General features: G+C 39.4%; 1 protein-coding gene across 11 annotated transcripts; it reads left to right on the top strand.

The window, feature by feature from the left end:
- The first annotated feature begins 444 nt into the window (after positions 1–444).
- On the top strand, positions 445–16,341 carry LOC110961735 (adenosine receptor A1-like). 11 transcript variants are annotated; one of them, XM_051948599.1, is made up of 6 exons: positions 445–559; positions 734–805; positions 897–966; positions 1,075–2,021; positions 12,956–13,250; positions 13,357–16,341. In XM_051948599.1, exons 4-6 carry the CDS (start codon positions 1,681–1,683, stop codon positions 13,738–13,740), a joined length of 1,020 nt encoding a protein of 339 aa, XP_051804559.1. In that variant the 5' UTR covers positions 445–559; positions 734–805; positions 897–966; positions 1,075–1,680; the 3' UTR covers positions 13,741–16,341. The 11 variants fall into 11 exon arrangements, with proteins under 11 accessions (XP_051804559.1, XP_051804557.1, XP_051804565.1 ...); XM_051948597.1 differs by having other exon boundaries at positions 897–939; XM_051948605.1 differs by having other exon boundaries at positions 734–801; positions 897–939.
- The last annotated feature ends 4,924 nt before the right edge of the window (positions 16,342–21,265 follow it).

The following is a 21,265-nucleotide window of genomic DNA, read 5'->3' on the forward strand; positions in this document are numbered from 1 at the left end:
TAGATGTAAGACTTTGCACCAAAAGGGAAACAATGCACATTGCAGGATTGCAGTAAAAAACTTAGAAAATGTATTTTTTGTTGCAAAAGCCAAGAGAGTTGTGCTTCAACTGCACATCAATCCTGTGATAAATCATACGCCATAGAAGTGCCTAATACAAACACAGGCTGGCAAAATGGGCCGGCATGTGGTTTCCGTTGAACTCATCTCAGATTTGACAAAAAACAAGAAGCTGTCTGAAAAGGTAGCTCCTCAGACTTCTTGTTTCTTAACTGCTGGGTGTGGAAATGTGAAAATTGCACATTCATATATGTAGGTCAGAGGCTCTATTTCATTCTTCTCTTTTCTTTACAGCCTTGCAATGACTTGTATCGATTATCAGCAAAGATGTTTGTAATCACCGGCTAAGAGTCAATATAGCAGCAAATCTGGCTCAGAGTCAACGATCCTGGTGGTTTGATCCAGATGGGTGGAACTGAGGAGCTGCAGATAAATGAATGATCGAGTGCCGAGACAGACATTCATCATTCTCAGGGGAAGGACCTTCGGTGTATTCAAGGTGAGAGAAAGAAGCTTTGACAGATCATTTATCTGTTAACAGGTTGTGAAAGTGTTGATCAGTTGATTTGTGTGCATGCTTCCTGTGTGTATGCAAACACCTGCTTTTATGCAGCACGTTTATGCCTCTCATTTGCACTGATACAGATGTGTTTTTGGTGCATCTGTCCTGCAGCAGCTGTTTCCCACTGATACCATGCTGAAGTTGGCCGCTGCCGCTTTATTGTCTCTCTCCAACACAAAGTAGGTGACCATCTGTCTTCATCTCCTTTCCTTTCTGTGCAAATCCTCTCCAGAGGGTCAAAGACTTACTTTTTTCTCACTTCTCTTCATTTCAGCCTGTAACAGTCTCAGACTACCTGGAACAGCAGGGATGTAGTGGTGGGTAGCCAATATTCTCCTTTCTAGGTACATTTTTGCAAGTTTATTGGTGTCAAAAACTGTTTGTTGTTACATAAAGGTGGGTTTAAGTATGGTTTTAGAATGAGATGCACGTTGAATATTCTCCTCCTGCAGGACTCTGCGTGTTCACTCCCAGACACACATGTGAGGTGTTATTTACAGTAAAAATGACAATATGAAGATGACTGTCGACCTGACTGAACTGGATTTTTTTTTCTGAAGAAGCCAATACCTTAGGGCAAATCGACATGTTCATGTCTTGAGCCAGCTATGTTTTGATACAAAATGAAAGGAAAGCCCTGATGGAGTGGATGGTGGCGCAATGATCCAAATGACTCAGATTTCTGACGTTGTTGCGGGACTTATCCTGTGTATTTTTTCAACCTTTGACACATGCCAGACTTCGGGGGAAGCAGGACAGCTAATCTCCTCTTTGGGAACCTGCTTGTGACTCATTCAGTATCCTGGGTCCGTCCTGTCCCTCCGCCAGCCGGACCGCAGGGACCACTTCATTCTGGGAAACTTGCGCGTCTGGAGCGCAGCTAAAAGTCATCCAGAGGAACGGACGCTGCCTCTGCCTCGGTGGGACATAAAAAAACAAAACATGCGAAACCTAAATAAGGGTGTCTCGATCGATACCCACAAACTCAAACAAGGAACTCCCTCGACGCGTCCGGGCTGTTTCTCCGCTCAGCTCACACTCATCCAGCATCCGTGATCATGACTTCGGCTCTGCCCCCCTCCAAGGCTCTCTACATCGGGATGGAGGTGGTGATCGCCGTGTCCTCTGTCATCGGGAACGTGATGGTGGTCTGGGCTGTGCGCATTAACCGCTCTCTGAGAGACACCACGTTTTGTTTCATCGTCTCCCTGGCCTTGGCTGACATTGCGGTCGGGGCTCTTGTTATCCCGCTCGCCATCACCATCAGCATCGGACTCCAGACACACTTCTACAGCTGCCTGCTGGTCGCCTGCACAGTGCTCGTCCTGACGCAAAGTTCAATCCTGGCGCTGCTGGCCATTGCCATCGACCGCTATCTGAGAGTCAAAATCCCCATGAGGTAGGCCTAAAGGTGAATTCCTCTAGTTTTCAATATCTTGTCACACATGTACAGAAGCCTTTGTGTCTGGATCGCTCGCTGGAAAAGGACACGCACCAGAACGGTCGCTCCAGTGTCACAGTCATACAACCAGAAATGACTGTGACATGTGGAGTCAAGGTGTCTGGTTGTACATGAACAGACTCTGGTGTGGCATTAATGAGGCTTACCATCTGTGTAATATCTTCAGGAATTAGTTAGTGATAAATCTGGAAGACTGACAGCCACCTGGTGTTAAAATTCATCTTCCATTCATTCATTACCAGGCACACTGGTGCACATTTCCTAGTCATTGTTTCACCCTAAATATAAGGTGTACATTGGAAAAGAGGTGCAATTTTTATGATTTAAAGAGAGAACAAGATTGCAGCAGTAGTTGTTAAATTTCTATATTATACCAAACTATAATTGTCTTGGGATGTACAAGATTCTTCTAAACTGAATTGATTCGAAACTACTTCATCTTGGAGGCAGGTTTTTCTGTAGCATTCCACCTTATCTTCTGTGCAGAGGAGGAGATTTGTAAGCTGGGTGCGTTTTCATCATTCTGCATTCCTCTTCTTGTCTGTACCTTCAGAATTAGTTTATTTTTTGAAAACTCGAGTTTCCACTTCAAGTTGCCTCATTTGACAATAACCCTGGAAGAAGCTTGCAGAGAATGCATGATTGGTCAATAGGCTCATGGTGACTGGTTGATAGATTGCATAATTTCTCCAGCTGGCAGCAACACACACACACGTGCACACGCATGCATGCCCGCACACACACACACACACACACACACACACACACACACACACACACACACACACACACACACACACACACACACACACACACACACACACTGTGTTTTTCTATCATTGTGGGGATCTACCATTGACTCCCATTCATATCTAACCACTAACCCTTACCCTAACCTTAACCCAGACCAAAACAATGCCTAAACCTAAAGAAACGTTTTTGCACTTTTACATTTTTTATTAACAACAACATGGCCAAGAAAACACTGTTTCCATTTGTGGGGACCCAAATGAGGTCCCCACAAAAGACATGTTTTTTGGTTTTCCTATAGTTGTGGGGACATTTGGTCCCCACAAGTATAGCCAGAACCTCGGCACACACACACATGCACACACTCACATGCACGCATGCACACACACACAGAAGACTCTGAAGGAGTAATAACCAACCCAGTCTCACATCAAATTGTGACATAGTCACGTTTGTCCACAATGCAAAACGTTACAATCTCACAATTTGGCCCTGAAAATTGTGAGATGCTCACGTTTTTTCCCCCAATTCTTTTGTATTGGTCTGACGAAGGGTCACGTGACTGCTTGCTGCAGGCTTCTCAAAATGAAAACATGGCGGCTATTCCTTTTATTTTCCGTGGAAAATGCATTATTTTAAGATAGTTTGGACAGAAATAAACATTTTGATGACATTTTTAGTGAGAAATATATATAACACTTTCACATTAACCATTCAGTTATTGGAAATGATCTGTGGTTTGGTTTGTTTTTACGCTGAATTTCACTTCACGGCATTAAATTGTGACAGTGTCACATTTTGTACGTTATGTTGGTTGATTAGGACGCTGCCAAAAACGAAAACAAGCGGTGTGTTTATTTTTGTATTGTTGCATTGTGTAATTTTTTGAGTTGTTAAATCATTTTTGTAACTCTTGGTGATTACTGCTAGTTACTGAGATGTCTTCCCCGGCCTTTCATTAGTTGACGCGCTTCGCTCCCTTGTTAACAAGTTGCATTTCAATGATCCACAAGTCGCTCGTTGTCAATGCAAACAACCGTATTTATTTCCATGAACGTGCTTTTGTTCATTTGTTGAGCTCATCCATACACCAGTCAGCGCACAGCGATCTAAAAACTTTATTCCTGCCCACAACAAGATCCCCCTGTCTTTCTTTAGCCCGTGGAAGCGTCCATAGCAACCACCATAGCAACGGTGGGAAACGTAACAATTCCACTCCGAGACGTGAAAGATTCATCGTCATAACAAACCAGAGATCACACACAAGAACTGAACGAATATTGTGAAATTAAAATGTATATTTTTTGGTGTCGCTGTAATGCCTGAGGCTTTGCTGCTGTCCGCTTTCTGACCGTGGTCGGCAAAACACGGGAGAACGACGTGCAGAACCTGCTGCACCTTTCTTCTTCGGTGGTGTCTGTGTAAAACAATGTCCAACATGCAAACAGCACACCTAGCGCCATGAAGCACAAAATGCAGGTGTAAATCAATGACATCTTACAATTACAATGTCCTGTCTTTTAACTAATAAAGACACATATATAAAGAACTTTACATCAGTTTGTTTGTTTGTTTTATTAAGATCCCCTATCAGCTTTTGCAAAGCAGCAGCTATTCTTCCTGGGGTCTTCATAATTTCATTTGTGACAACACCAAAAAGCAACATGTACACAAAATACATACAAATCAAATTACAAAATACATAAACAATGCATACAAAAATACACGTATACAATACAAATAATATACATATACAAAACCTGTACTAACCAAAAGCATACAACAAATAATACTCCCACCTTGAATTATAAAAATAAAATGTTCTTCTTCAAAGATACCATGACCTAACAGTAATAATTAAAGAATAATCTACCTCAGAAACCAACCATAACATAAATCACATAAACAGTGACATTACAGTCACTACATTTAAGTTTAAGATTTTATGAATTATTGTATTTTACAAATTTCTATTCCCAAGCAACCCACTAAATTAATAACTAAAATTTTGTGCTACATAATGCTCTTTTAGTTTAATTTTAAAGTTTTCAATATTCCCCGTTTTTGAGAAAATCCGGATGTTATCACTCGCTCCCGACAAAAGCATCATTTTTTTAAAAATATTTTGGATTTCGATTAATTAGACAATGAACAAATTGACGTAATTTCCTGGTGGGTGTGTTTATGCAGCCTATTAAATACTTTTTCCCCATGAAATAAAGTACAATCCATACATCATGGTCCGGTGTTCATTGTTTGTTTTGTTCACTGACATAGTGCAATAAAGTTTTGTTTTTTAAACCATCCAGTACCGTAATGAATATTGAATGAGTATGGCATCTCGTTTACATCTCTAATTAAGGAGCAAGAAATTTACTGACGTTGATTTATGATTCAAGACAAGCAGAGGACACACTGTGTGCCCCTTTAATGTCCAAAAGGCCAATTAAGGTCAAAATCTCACAGATTCTTTGACCAATTTGGACCAACCTGCACATGTTTGATATTGGGTCCTAAACCAATACTGGTGTACGTTTTCAGACCACCAGGACTTACAACGGCAAAATAGGAGCAAAGAAGACACTGGAACAGGGGCCTTTGTTAAAATGAATGAGAAACAGTGTGAGAACATCAATCAAAGTGCACCAAAGTGCATAAAGTCATAGAACAGGGTGTGCTGAATGCTCTGGGAGCAAGTCTGCAGTGAAAACACCTTTTATGGGGTCAAGGGTCACTAAATCTGAAGACTTCAAATGAAGGAGACATTTTGTGCAACATATTAAGTGTCATAAAAGTCATTCCCAGTGGAATTCAAGTCTGATATTGTGTGGGACTATTCAGAGCAGTCACATGAAGCACTGTATCTGTTTTCAAGGGTCTAGTCCCACGGGAACCTGCTTTATTCAGCAGTGAGGCCTGCTAGTAGTGATAAAGCCTGAGGCCTTCAAACATGTAAAAATCATTCCTGCTCGGTCATTTTTGGGTCTAGTGACACCAAATCGGACACACTCCTACTAGACCACCCCTTGACCTTGCATATTTTTTTTCAGAGAGTTAGCTCAAAAGGGGCCCGAGCACGGCCCTGTTTCTGACTCTACGGTTAACCCTTTCATGTCCAAATGCTTCAAAATGGGCTAAAAAGGTCAAAATCTCACACATTCCTTAACCAATTTGGACCAAACTGCACAGGTTCTACATATAGAGGCTAATGTGAACGCTCATGGACCTTTTCAGACCTCCAGGGGCCCTGAAGAAGGAATGAGGGCCAAAAAAACACGTTTTTCAATAGTTGTCCCTCTTTTGCTCTCATTTCTCTTCTGTAACACTCAGAGAGCTGAAACCTGGGATCTGGTACCTCTGAAACATCTAAAATCTAAATCCACTGGAACTGTTTTCCTAGCCCCTCCCAAACCGGAAGTAGCTCCAGGAACGACCTAGAGACTTGTGCTTCAAATCAATTGTTCACCAAGGTCACCTAAATCACCCCTAAAAGTTTCAGCTCATTTGATGCAAAAATTACCGATTTGTGGGGCTTCATAGTCCAAAAATGTGACATTTTGACCCTGCGCCAGGGGTCACAGGAAGGTCACAGAGACACCAAACCAGCACAGTTCAGCTCCAAATATAGCCTAGTATAACATACTAAAAGATCAGCCCCAGGGTCCCAATAGAAAAATCTGACCAAGTGTTCATGTTGGAAAATCAGGTCTTGTTAGACTTATTGACCCTGAGAGCCTTCTGCAAGTGGAATTAGACCCTCACCCTCATTTTTTACCCGAACGGGACGAAATTTTAACCACAAGTACTAGGGCCCCCTGTGAGTCTGTATACACAATATCAGCTTCCTAGGTCAACAGGGGGCCAGATGGTACCATGTTGAAGTTTGGAAGTGTGTCCCTTTAATGTCCAAAAGGCCAATTAAGGTCAAAATCTCACAGATTCTTTGACCGATTTGGACCAGCCTGCACATGCTTGATATTGGGTCCTAAAGAAATACTGGTGTACGTTTTCAGACCACCAGGACCTACAACGGCAAAATAGGAGCAAAAAAGACTGCTGTAAACTTGGACATTTTAAAGCAGGGATCCATAGAGATTAACTCGTTTTTGAAGCAGCTTCAAGCAGACGTTTGACAAACTGTAATTTTCTGCATTTCCATGTTGCCTTTATTGTTCATTCAAAGAGTTTGCTGTTTGGTTGCAGCACGATTTCCTTGTAGTCATTGTACAAGTGGAAAAGAATATTCCATCACTGAAAAATCTTTGTTTTATTCATCATAACATCTCAGCATTTAGTCATCATTTTATCATTAATTTTCTTTGGTGCACCTCACTGTACTGCACTGACTGACTCTGAAAAGAACACTTTGCCCACACACACAAAACTTATGTCTGTTTGTGTGAAACTTTATTCATTACCTTTTTTTGGCTACTTTATTGTGTCTTTAGCGTGTTTATGGTTCCTCATATATAAAGAGTCTGTATATTTCGTAATAATGAGGAGAGTAATAATGATATTTTTCTCTGTAGATGTTGTGGTATTTGTTGTTGCTGTAGTTGTGTTGCTATGCTGGTGTGTCATTAACTCTCTGAAGTAGTTTCTAGTTGCTCCAGTCATATTTTAACTCACCCTGGGCTCATTGTTTTTACTGCAATATAAAGTTGTGTGCCTCCATGAAAACAGCACAACCATGGATAGAAGTATAGAGAACTGAAAAAATGCACTTTGGTTTTTTTTGGCCCTCATTCCTTCTTCAGGGCCCCTGGAGGTCTGAAACGTGCATGAGCGTTCACATTAGCCTCTATATATAGAACCTGTGCAGTTTGGTCCAAATTGATTAAGGAATGTGTGAGATTTTGACCTTTTTAGCTCGTTTTGAAGCATTTGGACATGAAAGGGTTAACCGTAGAGTCAGAAACAGGGCCGTGCTCGGGCCCCTTTTGAGCTAACTCTCTGAAAAAAAATATGCAAGGTCAGGAGGTGGTCTAGTAGGAGTGTGTCCGATTTGGTGTCACTAGACCCAAAAATGACCGAGCAGGAATGATTTTTACATGTTTGAAGGCCTCAGGCTTCATCACTACTAGCAGGCCTCACTGCTGAAAAAAGCAGGTTCCCGTGGGACTAGACCCTTGAAAACAGATACAGTGCTTCATGTGACTGCTCTGAATAGTCCCACACAATATCAGACTTGAATTCCACTGGGAATGACTTTTATGACACTTAATATGTTGCACAAAATGTCTCCTTCATTTGAAGTCTTCAGATTTAGTGACCCTTGACCCCATAAAAGGTGTTTTCACTGCAGACTTGCTCCCAGAGCATTCAGCACACCCTGTTCTATGACTTTATGCACTTTGGTGCACTTTGATTGATGTTCTCACACTGTTTCTCATTCATTTTAACAAAGGCCCCTGTTCCAGTGTCTTCTTTGCTCCTATTTTGCCGTTGTAGGTCCTGGTGGTCTGAAAACGTACACCAGTATTGCTTTAGGACCTAATATCAAACATGTGCAGGTTGGTCCAAATCGGTCAAAGAATCTGTGAGATTTTGACCTTAATTGGCCTTTTGGACATTAAAGGGGCACACAGTGTGTCCTCTGCTTGTCTTGAATCATAAATCAACGTCAGTAAATTTCTTGCTCCTTAATTAGAGATGTAAACGAGATGCCATACTCATTCAATATTCATTACGGTACTGGATGGTTTAAAAAACAAAACTTTATTGCACTATGTCAGTGAACAAAACAAACAATGAACACCGGACCATGATGTATGGATTGTACTTTATTTCATGGGGAAAAAAGTGTTTAATAGGCTGCATAAACACACCCACCAGGAAATTACGTCAATTTGTTCATTGTCTAATTAATCGAAATCCAAAATATTTTTAAAAAAATGATGCTTTTGTCGGGAGCGAGCGATAACATCCGGATTTTCTCAAAAACGGGGAATATTGAAAACTTTAAAATTAAACTAAAAGAGCATTATGTAGCACAAAATTTTAGTTATTAATTTAGTGGGTTGCTTGGGAATAGAAATTTGTAAAATACAATAATTCATAAAATCTTAAACTTAAATGTAGTGACTGTAATGTCACTGTTTATGTGATTTATGTTATGGTTGGTTTCTGAGGTAGATTATTCTTTAATTATTACTGTTAGGTCATGGTATCTTTGAAGAAGAACATTTTATTTTTAGAATTCAAGGTGGGAGTATTATGTGTTGTATGCTTTTGGTTAGTAAAGGTTTTGTATATGTATGTTATTTGTATTGTATACGTGTATTTTGTATGCATTGTTTATGTATTTTGTAATTTGATTTGTATGTATTTTGTGTACATGTTGCTTTTTGGTGTTGTCACAAATGAAATTATGAAGACTCCAGGAAGAATAGCTGCTGCTTTGCAAAAGCTGATAGGGGATCTTAATAAAACAAACAAACAAACTGATGTAAAGTTCTTTATATATGTGTCTTTATTAGTTAAAAGACAGGACATTGTAATTGTAAGATGTCATTGATTTACACCTGCATTTTGTGCTTCATGGCGCTAGGTGTGCTGTTTGCATGTTGGACATTGTTTTACACAGACACCACCGAAGAAGAAAGGTGCAGCAGGTTCTGCACGTCGTTCTCCCGTGTTTTGCCGACCACGGTCAGAAAGCGGACAGCAGCAAAGCCTCAGGCATTACAGCGACACCAAAAAATATACATTTTAATTTCACAATATTCGTTCAGTTCTTGTGTATGATCTCTGGTTTGTTATTACGATGAATCTTTCACGTCTCGGAGTGGAATTGTTACGTTTCCCACCGTTGCTATGGTGGTTGCTATGGACGCTTCCACGGGCTAAAGAAAGACAGGGGGATCTTGTTGTGGGCAGGAATAAAGTTTTTAGATCGCTGTGCGCTGACTGGTGTATGGATGAGCTCAACAAATGAACAAAAGCACGTTCATGGAAATAAATACGGTTGTTTGCATTGACAACGAGCGACTTGTGGATCATTGAAATGCAACTTGTTAACAAGGGAGCGAAGCGCGTCAACTAATGAAAGGCCGTGGAAGACATCTCAGTAACTAGCAGTAATCACCAAGAGTTACAAAAATGATTTAACAACTCAAAAAATTACACAATGCAACAATACAAAAATAAACACACCGCTTGTTTTCGTTTTTGGCAGCGTCCTAATCAACCAACATAACGTACAAAATGTGACACTGTCACAATTTAATGCCGTGAAGTGAAATTCAGCGTAAAAACAAACCAAACCACAGATCATTTCCAATAACTGAATGGATAATGTGAAAGTGTTATATATATTTCTCACTAAAAATGTCATCAAAATGTTTATTTCTGTCCAAACTATCTTAAAATAATGCATTTTCCACGGAAAATAAAAGGAATAGCCGCCATGTTTTCATTTTGAGAAGCCTGCAGCAAGCAGTCACGTGACCCTTCGTCAGACCAGTACAAAAGAATTGGGGGAAAAAACGTGAGCATCTCACAATTTTCAGGGCCAAATTGTGAGATTGTAACGTTTTGCATTGTGGACAAACGTGACTATGTCACAATTTGATGTGAGACTGGGTTGTAATAACGTAGGTTGCAGTGACATTACCCAGGGAACACTGTGTATTTTATGAATACTATACAGTAAGTGTGTTATTTATCGGTGTTCTGAACCACATCTCTGCCTTATTCATCATAACAGATACAAGTACAGACAACAAATAGCAGTCAACAGTAAGGTTTTCAAGAACTCGCCTAATTGTGAAACCAAATATACAATAAACCTTATACATCATGCAAAAGATTTTTTCTTTTTAATTGATTTTCTTGTAAACTTACCACTTTAAATCAGGCTTGGAACAGTCATTCAATGTTATCCTTAGACAACAAACAAAACCAAGCAAAATAGCAACACATTTTACGAAGTTACACCTTCGAGAAATTTCACATCCGCCTCACAGAGGATCAATTTGTGCTTGTGACTTCAATCTGAAAGAGTCCAGTCTTCAAACAGCAGCAAATTGTACGTTATTGTCTCGTGGTAAAGTGATAATGCGAGGCAGAAATTGAGTCCTCCTCCCTGAACCACCCTTGGTACTCTGGAGGGACACAGTTTAACAAGCACTGATTGCTTTTTATAGCTGAGGTATTTGGAATACATTGTTATGATAAGGACGGTCTGAGATTTGTCCCGTGTGCCGCCGTTGCGCTTAGCTGGAGGCCACGATTTGCAGGTGGCAGATGAGGATTGAAACCCCTAGAGGGAAAGTGGAGCTAGACGGACTGCAATCAAATCCAGAAAGCAATTTTTTGGCAGATGAACAGCTCATCTGTGTGTGGACAGATAGCCAGGGTTTACAAGCACCTGTAAGAACAGTCCAGTACACAGATAGAGATAAAAAAAAAAAGAAAGCAAAAAAGACCAACAAAAAACTTGACGTCACATGTGGGAAGACCTGCTCCAGACATGGTTTCTTTATCCATCCTTTGATTCATTTGTCTTGCATTGTGTCTACCTCACCCTGGCTGACCTCTGAGTGTGTGTGCACTTTACATGGCAGAGTGGTTGAGGCAAGGAGAGCGAGGATAAGAGGGAGAAAGAGAGGCAATATTACATATCTCAGTGTGTCTTAGAGTGAACTTAGTCAGAAAGTGGTCGTGATGAGGAGAGAAAAATGTGCATCACACGAGGTTTGAAAGCATCTCACATTATTTGCTCATCCCTTTCATCAGATTGAGTCAGTTCCTACTGTTTAGAAAAAGGGCTGGAATAAAAAAAATAAAGAGACGACCACAGGAATCCTGCACGTCCATTTCCCAATGACTAATTCATAGACCTGTCCACTAGCAGACTGTTGTGTGGGAGAGACAGGACGGATAATGTCCTGTTAGGATACCAATGAATCTCCAACAGTTATGACAACCCAGAACTCCCACAGTTTTCACTTCTCAGCAGAAATGCTTTTCTTGTTTTGGCTACACATAATGTTTTTCCTAGAAATGATTTCCAGATTAAAAATAAAATAAAAAAGACTGAACCGAGACACTCTGACTGCCAAGAAACACAGAGATAAAAAAGATTTTTTAAAAAGGAGAATAACAGTACAAAGTAACCCAAAGGTATAATATAATTCAGTCCTATCAACTTTCAAGCAAGACTGTAATCTTGGAAAAAGGAGATAACACATTCTGCCCTTGAAAAGATGAATTCATCAACAAAAGTCACACCACTGCTCAGTGCAGAGCTGCACAGTCTGGTCTAACTTCAGCCACATCTTTCTCTGTAACAGACATTTCTGAGTCAATATGCTGAGTCATGATTGGTATACACCTTTGCGGCACACCCTGCTTCATCGTTTTTTAGTTATTACCCAGATGTCCCTTGTGGGAACAGCAGTGGAAGAAGTATTCAAATTTGTCAGTAAAAGTACCACTACAGCAATGTAAAAGTACTCAATTACAGTAAAATTCCTGCATAAAACACCCACTTAAGTATAAGTACATAAATATTAGCGGAAAAATACAGTTAAAGCATTCAAATGAAAGTACTGGTTTGGTTTCTCTGACTGCTATATTTTTATATATGATATCATTAGATGTCAAATAAATGTAATAGAATAGAAAGTACAGTACTTCCCTCTAAAATGTGAAAAAATCTGGCAGTTTAAAGGGAAATACTCAAGTACTTAGAATTATTATTAATTACTTGAATAAACATACTTTGTTACTGGGGAACAGTGCAGTGGATATTTTAACAGAAATTATACAATTCTGCTTTATAAGTTAAACCATCACCCCAAGAACCAGTTAAAAAAAAAAAAAAAAACTTATACAATTCACAAAGGGAGTTTTTGTAGTACATGTTTTGGAGTGTCTTACATGTTTTGGAGTGTCTTGGCTGCTGTACATAAAACAAGATTTCACATTTTGGAGAAATTGCTTGACTATAAAAATTAAAACGTAAAACGCCTAATTGTTTGTAAAACACTTGCAGTTTGAAATTGGATTGTAAAACATGTGTTATGGAAAGTGAACAGCACACCCACAGTCGTGCTGTATCTGTCCAAAGGGATTTTTCTCTCAGTGCATCATGTTCTTCTCCCTTGTTGCCATAGTTACAAGCGGGTGGTGACCCCTCGGCGAGCCGGCACGGCTGTGCTGTTGTGTTGGCTGGTGTCCATAATTGTGGGCCTCACGCCCATGTTGGGCTGGAACAACCTGCAGCGTCTCCAGGACAACAGCTCCCAGGTCACAGATAACCCCGTGGTGACATGTGAGTTTGAGACGGTCATCAGCATGGACTACATGGTCTACTTCAACTTCTTCGGCTGGGTGCTGCCTCCTCTGCTGCTCATGCTGGCCATCTATGCCGAGATTTTCTATATGATCCACAAGCAGCTCAACAAGAAGGTGAGTTTTTTACTCACATTTAGGTTTGTACAGTAGAAAGCAATAAAAATCATTAACCAACAGTGTGTAGAGCTTAATTTGTATCATCGTCTTTATCTGTCTGTAGGTGACAGCCAGCCACACTGACCCGAGCCGTTACTTTGGGAAGGAGCTCAAGTTGGCCAAGTCGCTCGCTCTCGTTCTCTTCCTCTTCGCAGTCAGCTGGCTTCCTCTCCACATCCTCAACTGCATCACTCTCTTCTGCCCGGACTGCAACAAGCCAATGTTCCTCATTTACATCGCTATCATCCTCACCCACGGCAACTCGGCGGTCAACCCAATCGTCTATGCTTTCCGTATCAAGAAATTCCGCACAGCTTTCCGGAAAATCTGGAAACAGTATGTGCTTTGTCGGGATCCAGTTGGTCGCCTTCCCCAGAGAGGCAGCCAGAGAGGACAGAGTCATGAGAGGAGGCTCAGGCAGAATGAAGATGACGATGATGATGTGTGACCTTTGGCAACTAATTGGATTTGCTGTGTAACTGTCAAGTTTTACTACAATTGCTCACTAAAAGAAGAAGACATTTTTATAATGCTTGAAAATTTACTGGTCAAAATGGCCTTAATGGCATCAAAGGAATGATTCCCTTCATCCAACATGCTCTCAGAGGACCGGATTACAAATCAGCATGGAGATTCTAAATCAGACGGATTCAGATGAGACTGATCTCTCCAGTGACTGACAAAATGATGATGATGTCATATGGGAAAAGGGGCTTCTTATCAGTTTCAACACCGACCTGTTGGACTTGAATCAGTACGTGTATATTTGTAGCACATGTGGTACAATCATAGTGTCTGCGGTACTGTTTGACCTGAATTAAAACTTATTGCCTTTTTTATGTGAATGATCTCAAATGTTTATCCTGTTATGTGCTACATCAACATACTTCTTTCTGTGGCCTTATGGACAGAAAACTGAGGAACTGAGGCAAACTGCAGCATTGCGTTAACAGCTGGAATCTGGTAAATCCATGATGAGAAAACTGGAAATTTGTGAAACCCTCTTGATGCAAAGAACCTGGATATGGAATGTATTCTGGCTGCATGGAGGAGAAAATGTACGAATGGAATCGAGGATTTCTGGTGAAATTCTGGTTGACTAACGGCAAAGTTACGGGCTTTGCAGATGTGTTGAGCGTCACCACATGTGAAGGCTGTGCTTTTAACATTACTGAGACCATTTGACTGACACAATAACTAATACTAGCTAATAGTCGTAGCTGAAAAAAGCAGTAAAATTACTTGATGCTTCTCATGAAATATTTGTGAATATGTACAATGGATAAAAACCACTGATCCAGCTATAGGAACCATATAACTGTAGCCACATCAGTATTTCTTTTGAACGAAGAACTGTGAATCTAAGGCATGCTGGAGCTCCTCCATCTACTAAGCTCCATTTGATCTTATTGTTTTACCCTTATAGTATGCCTCCACTGCACATGCATCACTGGTTTCTTTTCTTCCAGGCGTTTTTTTTTTATTTTTATTTTTTACCTTTTCTAACTTTTATTCCTGATTCTTTGCAAGACAGAATGGCAAGTGTAGCATCATCACATCTTCTCAATTTTGTTACAAGGCTGACTTGAAGTGTTGGCCTTTAAACTAAGTGATATTTGATATGATAGTACTTGTTGAGATGGGACTGCTGACACCAATACTATGTATGTAACTAATATCTGTGTAAATGTTAATGGGAGATACTGTCTAAAATTGATCTCATATCTGACATGTCCTCTTACAGTTGAGTGTGGAGACAGAAATGCAAGCAAAAATGTGAAACTTGTGCTTTTTTGGAGATGGATCTTCCTCTCCCGTTTTACTTTCTCGACACGCTTCTCTGTATCGAGGCCATTGGTGGTGAGAGACCTTTTCTTTTTCTTTTGTGCGCACATTAGTCATTGATTACTGTCAGAGACCAGCTACATGTGTGAATAAGAGAGGAAGTTATGAAGGAGCTGAGGGGTGAAGTAACCAGAGGATGAGGCTGATGTGGCTCATACACACACACACACACACACACACACACACACACACACACACACACACACACACACACACACACACACACACACACACACACACAACACACACACACACACACACACACGCACACACATGCACACACATCTTCGTCAGACAAGTGTACTCACTGTATATCCGATGCTGCTGCTCTAATGTTGTTTCCATGTGACTGTTTTCTTACTCTCTGTCCATGTGAAATGCTTTGAAAGCCACTATGTGTACAATTTAATTCCAATGGAATTCAGAAGATCCATCAAAACTTTCCGTGTCAAGTTACATTTTGGAAAACTTGAGCCATGGGTTTGCATAATGGACCTACATGAGCCGGAGACTGTGAAATAGAGGAAACAGTTGTAGCTTATTCGTTGTGTTCACTTTCACTTGAAAGCCAAACCAGATCAGTGGTTTCCTGACTGTCATGAGAGTCAAAAGTACAAATAGATCTTTTTAAGAAAATGTGTGAAGGCTTTCTTCTGAAGCTTTTTTTTTTTTTTTTAAATGAGATTGTTAGCTTACTGTTTGAAAGCCTGTGAGCTCAATGAATAACCATTTTTGGAATAAAATGATGTGAAAAAAGCGAACAGTCTGGAAGTAAATGAAAGAAAATTCAGGAGGTGTTAACTCTGACAGGACAGTTAGTGAGTTAGTTCACTCCTAAACGGTAAACCCACTGGCCTTGCAATCAGTCACCAAACTTCCCCTATTTCATATGAACAAACGAGTGGCATTATTGTGGCCTAACTTGTTATTTTCTGCTGCTTACTTATTTTTAAATTCTATACATAGTGGCTTTAAATTTAACTATGTTTACTTACTACTGAACCAGTGTGACCAATTAAACATGATTTGTGCAATATTCTCAAATGTACATTAACAATATCAGAAGAAAATCTATAGCTTAGATATTGTACATGTAGATGCTGTTAATCAGAAATCAAGTGTGGGAGGATTATGGATTATGGTGAGCTATTTTGTTCAGATCTAACTATAAAGGAGTATGTGAATAAATGGGTCAATACATGAAGGCAAAGACAGAAAGTTGATTCTTTATGTCCGCTGGAGTGTAAATTGTTGTAATGTTTTGGTGATATCTGATGTGCTGTCAAAAAAACACTGAGATCAAACACAAGATGAAGAAAATGAAGCTGCTTTCATCACGGGCGCTGGCTACAAAGAATTTGATGAGAGTTGTTATCAAGCAGTTCTGAATTTCAAAAAGTTCCTCACAGGATCTAACAATGCAGTGTCATTAGTCATTTTTCGAATGTCAGGGCAGCCTTTTCTGTTTGACTGTCGCCTACTCACTCAGTGAAATTCACTCACTCATACAGGAAAATGAAGTCAGGTTTAATCATGCAGTCAGAAATCCCACCAGGCTTCACAAAGTCTATCATACACTGTAAAAAATATTTCTGTAAAAAAAGTGAAGAAAATCTGGCAGCAAGGGTGAAAATTGGGGGAAAAAAAACTTGAAAAAAGTGAAATACAGTAAAGATATGGCAACTAACTGAAAAGAAGGCTTTTTAAAGCAGGTTTACATTCAGTAAAACTGTGCAATTGTACAGTTATTTAGTGTAAAAGAATAAAATAGTAATTGTAAAAATACTCCAAGTCTAAGTCAAGATGCAAATCAGCATTGTTTTTCTGTGTTCTTTAATTTAACAAAACAGGTAAAGAAAAAATAATTAAAATGAGATTTAAAAAATTATTTACCAATTTACAATCATTAATATACAAAAATTTTCTTTCAAATAATGATAATTATTTGTAATACAGTATTTTTTGCTAATTTAAATGCAGTAAAAATAGATATAAAAGAACAAACTACTATGCAAAAATATTGAATATTGATGTGGATGTTATTTACAGTTTTGTATTTCTGTGGTAGCATGTAAAGTAATACATTTTCCATGTTTTCACCACATATCTCGAAACTGACAAAATATATAAAGTCAAAGTCAATTGTTAAAAAATAATATTATTTTTATTATTATTATTGTTACAACATATATGAGACTGTATGATACGGATACACAGGTCAGGTGTCAAATATAAAATGTTTTGGTTAGATTTCGTAAACTGATATCTAGGAGATTTTATTTTTAATACAACTTGTCTGGCAGTTTCACAGTAAAACTATTTGAAGGCAAAAATGTTGAAACCTTGAAGTGAAAAGATGTTTTGCACAGATATCATCATTGTGACTCGCTATTTTCTGCTGAGCTGCACTGAATTACATGCTGGATTGTTAATATTAGTAGTTCTTTCTGTATTATTCCAGACCAAGTCAGTATACTGTAAAAGCAAAACTGCAGTTATCTTATTCACTTTGAAACAGTAAAGAAACAAGTGCTCTAATACAAGCAAAGATTTCTTTAGTAAGCAAAACATAAGAATAAGATGGAGAGAAAAGGGAAATCGTGTGATGCTCATCCTGTAAAATCCAAATTATGAAGAATCTTTGTGTGTTTTGCTCTAGAGCGCAGTTTAAGCAAAGTATAACTTGCATTTTAAAACTGGTGTAAACTGATGAGAAGCAATTATGTAAAGAAACTAACAGGTTAGGAAGAGGCATCCTAATCAGTGATAATTAGAGTGTCTGACATGCAGTGAACTAGAATCTAATTGCATTTTAATTTGGCAGTCGCACTTTAAGCTTTGTCAGGGAATTTAATGTTGTGCAGCTTTATCCAGTTTTTGTTTACCATTAATGAGCTTTGCTTGTATATGTTCAAAGTTTTTTTTAAAAAAAAGAAGCTTCTTGTTATTCTTAAAGGTGAACAAAATGTCACATTATGAATAGAAAAAAATTGATTCAAGGCCAAAGATCATTTCTTCCTATCACCCCACAAAGCTTTTTGCTTTTGGAGCACCTCCCACAAGTTTTTCACTTCCATATTTCCTTCATTATGTCTCATAAAGTAAGTGCTGAGTTGGAACTGACTGCTAAACTGCTGCACCGATCTTCAGACGTTCCTGTGCACACAACTTGAAGTAAAGCACAAATAATCCAGTGGCTGTATAATACTTTCAGATAAATACAAGGCAAACATATTTATGCAGCTTAATATTGGTTGTTCTGAGAAGAAGCTGTCAAGTGTATGTGTTGTGTCAAGACTGTCAGCAAGAATTTCTCACACATTTATGTTCTCCCTTGACTTTCCACCTTTCTCAGAGAGGTGAAAATCTACAGTCAGGTGCTTTCACGAGTCGGTGTGATCAGCAGTCCGAGAGCTGCAGCCTCTGCGATCACAACAGAGCAGACAGGAAAAGCTGGAAAACAAAAAAGATGTTTTTTAACACCTCCGACCCCGCAAGCAGAGATTCTACAGTGGAAGTGAAACTTGCAGACTTCACATAGACGAGGGTCATGACTTGCTTTGTTCTTCTTTTTGCCCCCTTAAAATCAAAAACTCTCCTGTGCACTGGCATGGAGTTGCTGTGGAAGCTGTGTATGGGTGGCATCTTGTGATTTAGTGTGTGGTGCTGCACTCTGCTGGCTGCTGCTCAGAATGAACACTAACGAAGCAACATACAGTAACCGCGGGGAGTTGAAGCAAGATAACTGTTTGTTCTTCACTTGCATGCTGTGAGACGATACCAGGAAGTTTGTACAAGCATGCCAAGGTCTGTGAAATGCTAGACAGAGAGTGAGCATAAGGAAGGAATGCAACACTCTTCTAATTGTGTTTGTGCAACTGCAATACCTAAGAGTGTCAACAGTCATGTAAAACCCAGTGATCCGGTATTAGAGAGTATACATAGATTTAATGAGTAGATACAGATGTGTACTGTCCTAAACAAGTATGAGGTGGAAACAAATTCTACCTGACATCTTTTTTCGCTGTACAATAAATGTTACTTTCAGCTCAAACACTGTATTTTTCCCACCAGATAGCTTTACAAACATAAAATGTTCAGCGAAAAGGCATTTGATACTGTTGACCGTGATATTTTATGGCTGTCAGATATAGGCCTATCAAACCAAGCTGTTGGCTAGTTCTCAAATTATCTCACCAATTGTAAGCAAAGTGCGCAGCTCATTGAGCTCTTCTCCAGCTTTCTTGATGTTATAAAAGGTGTGCCACAAGGTTCTGTCTTAGGACCCACTCTTTTTACTATTTATGTCAACAATGTGGGTCAAAGCATGAACACAGTTGTTCATCTTTATGCGGATGACACTATCATTTATCGTTGTGTGAACATTGTTGCCCTTATATTTGAATATCTTCAGTCACCATTTGACATGATTCAGTCACATTACACCTTAGACTACTGTTAAATGCTGACAGAACAAGAGGTAGGTTGTTTTTTGGTAAAAAGAAGGCGCCAGAAGTTCTCCCTGGTGACCTCTTACAAATACCTCAGCACCACAGTTGATGAAAGCCTCTGTTTTAAAACCCACATTGAAAATCTCGAATTGAAATGAAAATTGTGGTTTCTTTTTCAGGAACAAATCCCATTTTTTCATTTAATCCCAGGAAGCGGCTTGTCGCTGCCACCTTCTTGCTTGTACTTGATTACGGAGATATTGTTTACATGAATGCCTCGACCCACCCTCTCAAACTGCTGGATGCTGTTGATTACGGAGCTCTTAGATTTATAACAGGCTGTAAACCTCTTACACACCACTGCACTTTGTACTCCTTGGTTAACTGGTCACCACTGTCCATATGCAGACTTCCCCATTTGTAACAATTCATTTACATATCCATCCTTGGTCTGCTGTCCACATATTTATCCTCCTACATATTACGTCAACAGTTCAGCCATGGTCTAGTTCCCAGGACTTAATTGCATTCACTGTCTCCTCAGTCCACACAGAGGTCGGCTACATAGCTTTTTCTTACTCTGCTCCCTCAACCTGGAACTCACTACAGCAGAGTCTGAAGCTGCCCACCTTCAAACGTCTCTTAAGTACGATGGAAATATCAACTCTTAGGACTTGTTCTTGTTCTTAGTGTTTTTTCTCTTTAACTTTATTGCTTGGCACTTTTCCACGAGTCTATGTTGTGTTTTGTCATGAATCTGTCTGTCACTCAGTGTTGTATCGTTCTGTTTGTCTAATACAGGTCACTCAGTGTTGTTAGTCAGTGACTCAATATTGTTATTCGAGGACAGGTCTCTCTTGAGAATGAGACCCTGAGTCTCAATGAGATTGTCCATACAAATAAAGGTTAAAAAAGTTATTAAAATTCTTAAAATACTGTACCATCAGAATCTATGCATTAAAAAATATGCCTTTAGTTTAACATTTTTAGGTACTACAAAAAGGATGTCTCAAGCTTCAATGGAAACTCCAATTATCAGTATATGTGCCTTGGAAGCATCAAGTTTCAACATGTAAAGTGAGTAATGGACCAAGATTGGCTTCCAGAGAAGGTAATACTTGTCACAGAGAAAATCCTGCTCTTTGGCAATGCATAAAAGATTCTCCTTCAGCAGATAAATGGGAAAAATTAACTCACACAGACAGAAGCAAAAAATCCATTTCTTGGGCAGACATTTTTCAAATCGCCTGTCATCTGTGGGCTTTACTTTTCTCAGCTGAATGGCACGTTTCCAGTTAAAGCTGCATTTCCAAAGAAAAGGTCTGATCAAATTATCTGGAAGCATGCAAAAACAACACAGCATGAGTGGCAACAGTACTGCACACACGCTGAGTCACAAGTCAGTTGACGGAAGAGACAGAGTTAGACAGAGTACTCAGTATACTGCCCTTATAATCATACGAACTGGAGACTATAAACATGCACTATATGGGTGTCACTCTCAGGATTACAGATCAGCATCAGGCTCACTGATAAACAAAAAGTAGACAGAGCAAATTTTTCTAAAAGTCAATTGCTAAACTACTCTGCTTGTGATTTGGTGAAAATAAGAATTCATCTTCAAATAATAGTTTTAATTGATAATTTCCACTTATCTGGCAAGTCTTACTGTAAGAA

The sequence above is a fragment of the Acanthochromis polyacanthus genome, chromosome 5, assembly GCF_021347895.1.
Source record: "Acanthochromis polyacanthus isolate Apoly-LR-REF ecotype Palm Island chromosome 5, KAUST_Apoly_ChrSc, whole genome shotgun sequence".
NCBI lineage: Eukaryota > Metazoa > Chordata > Actinopteri > Pomacentridae > Acanthochromis > Acanthochromis polyacanthus.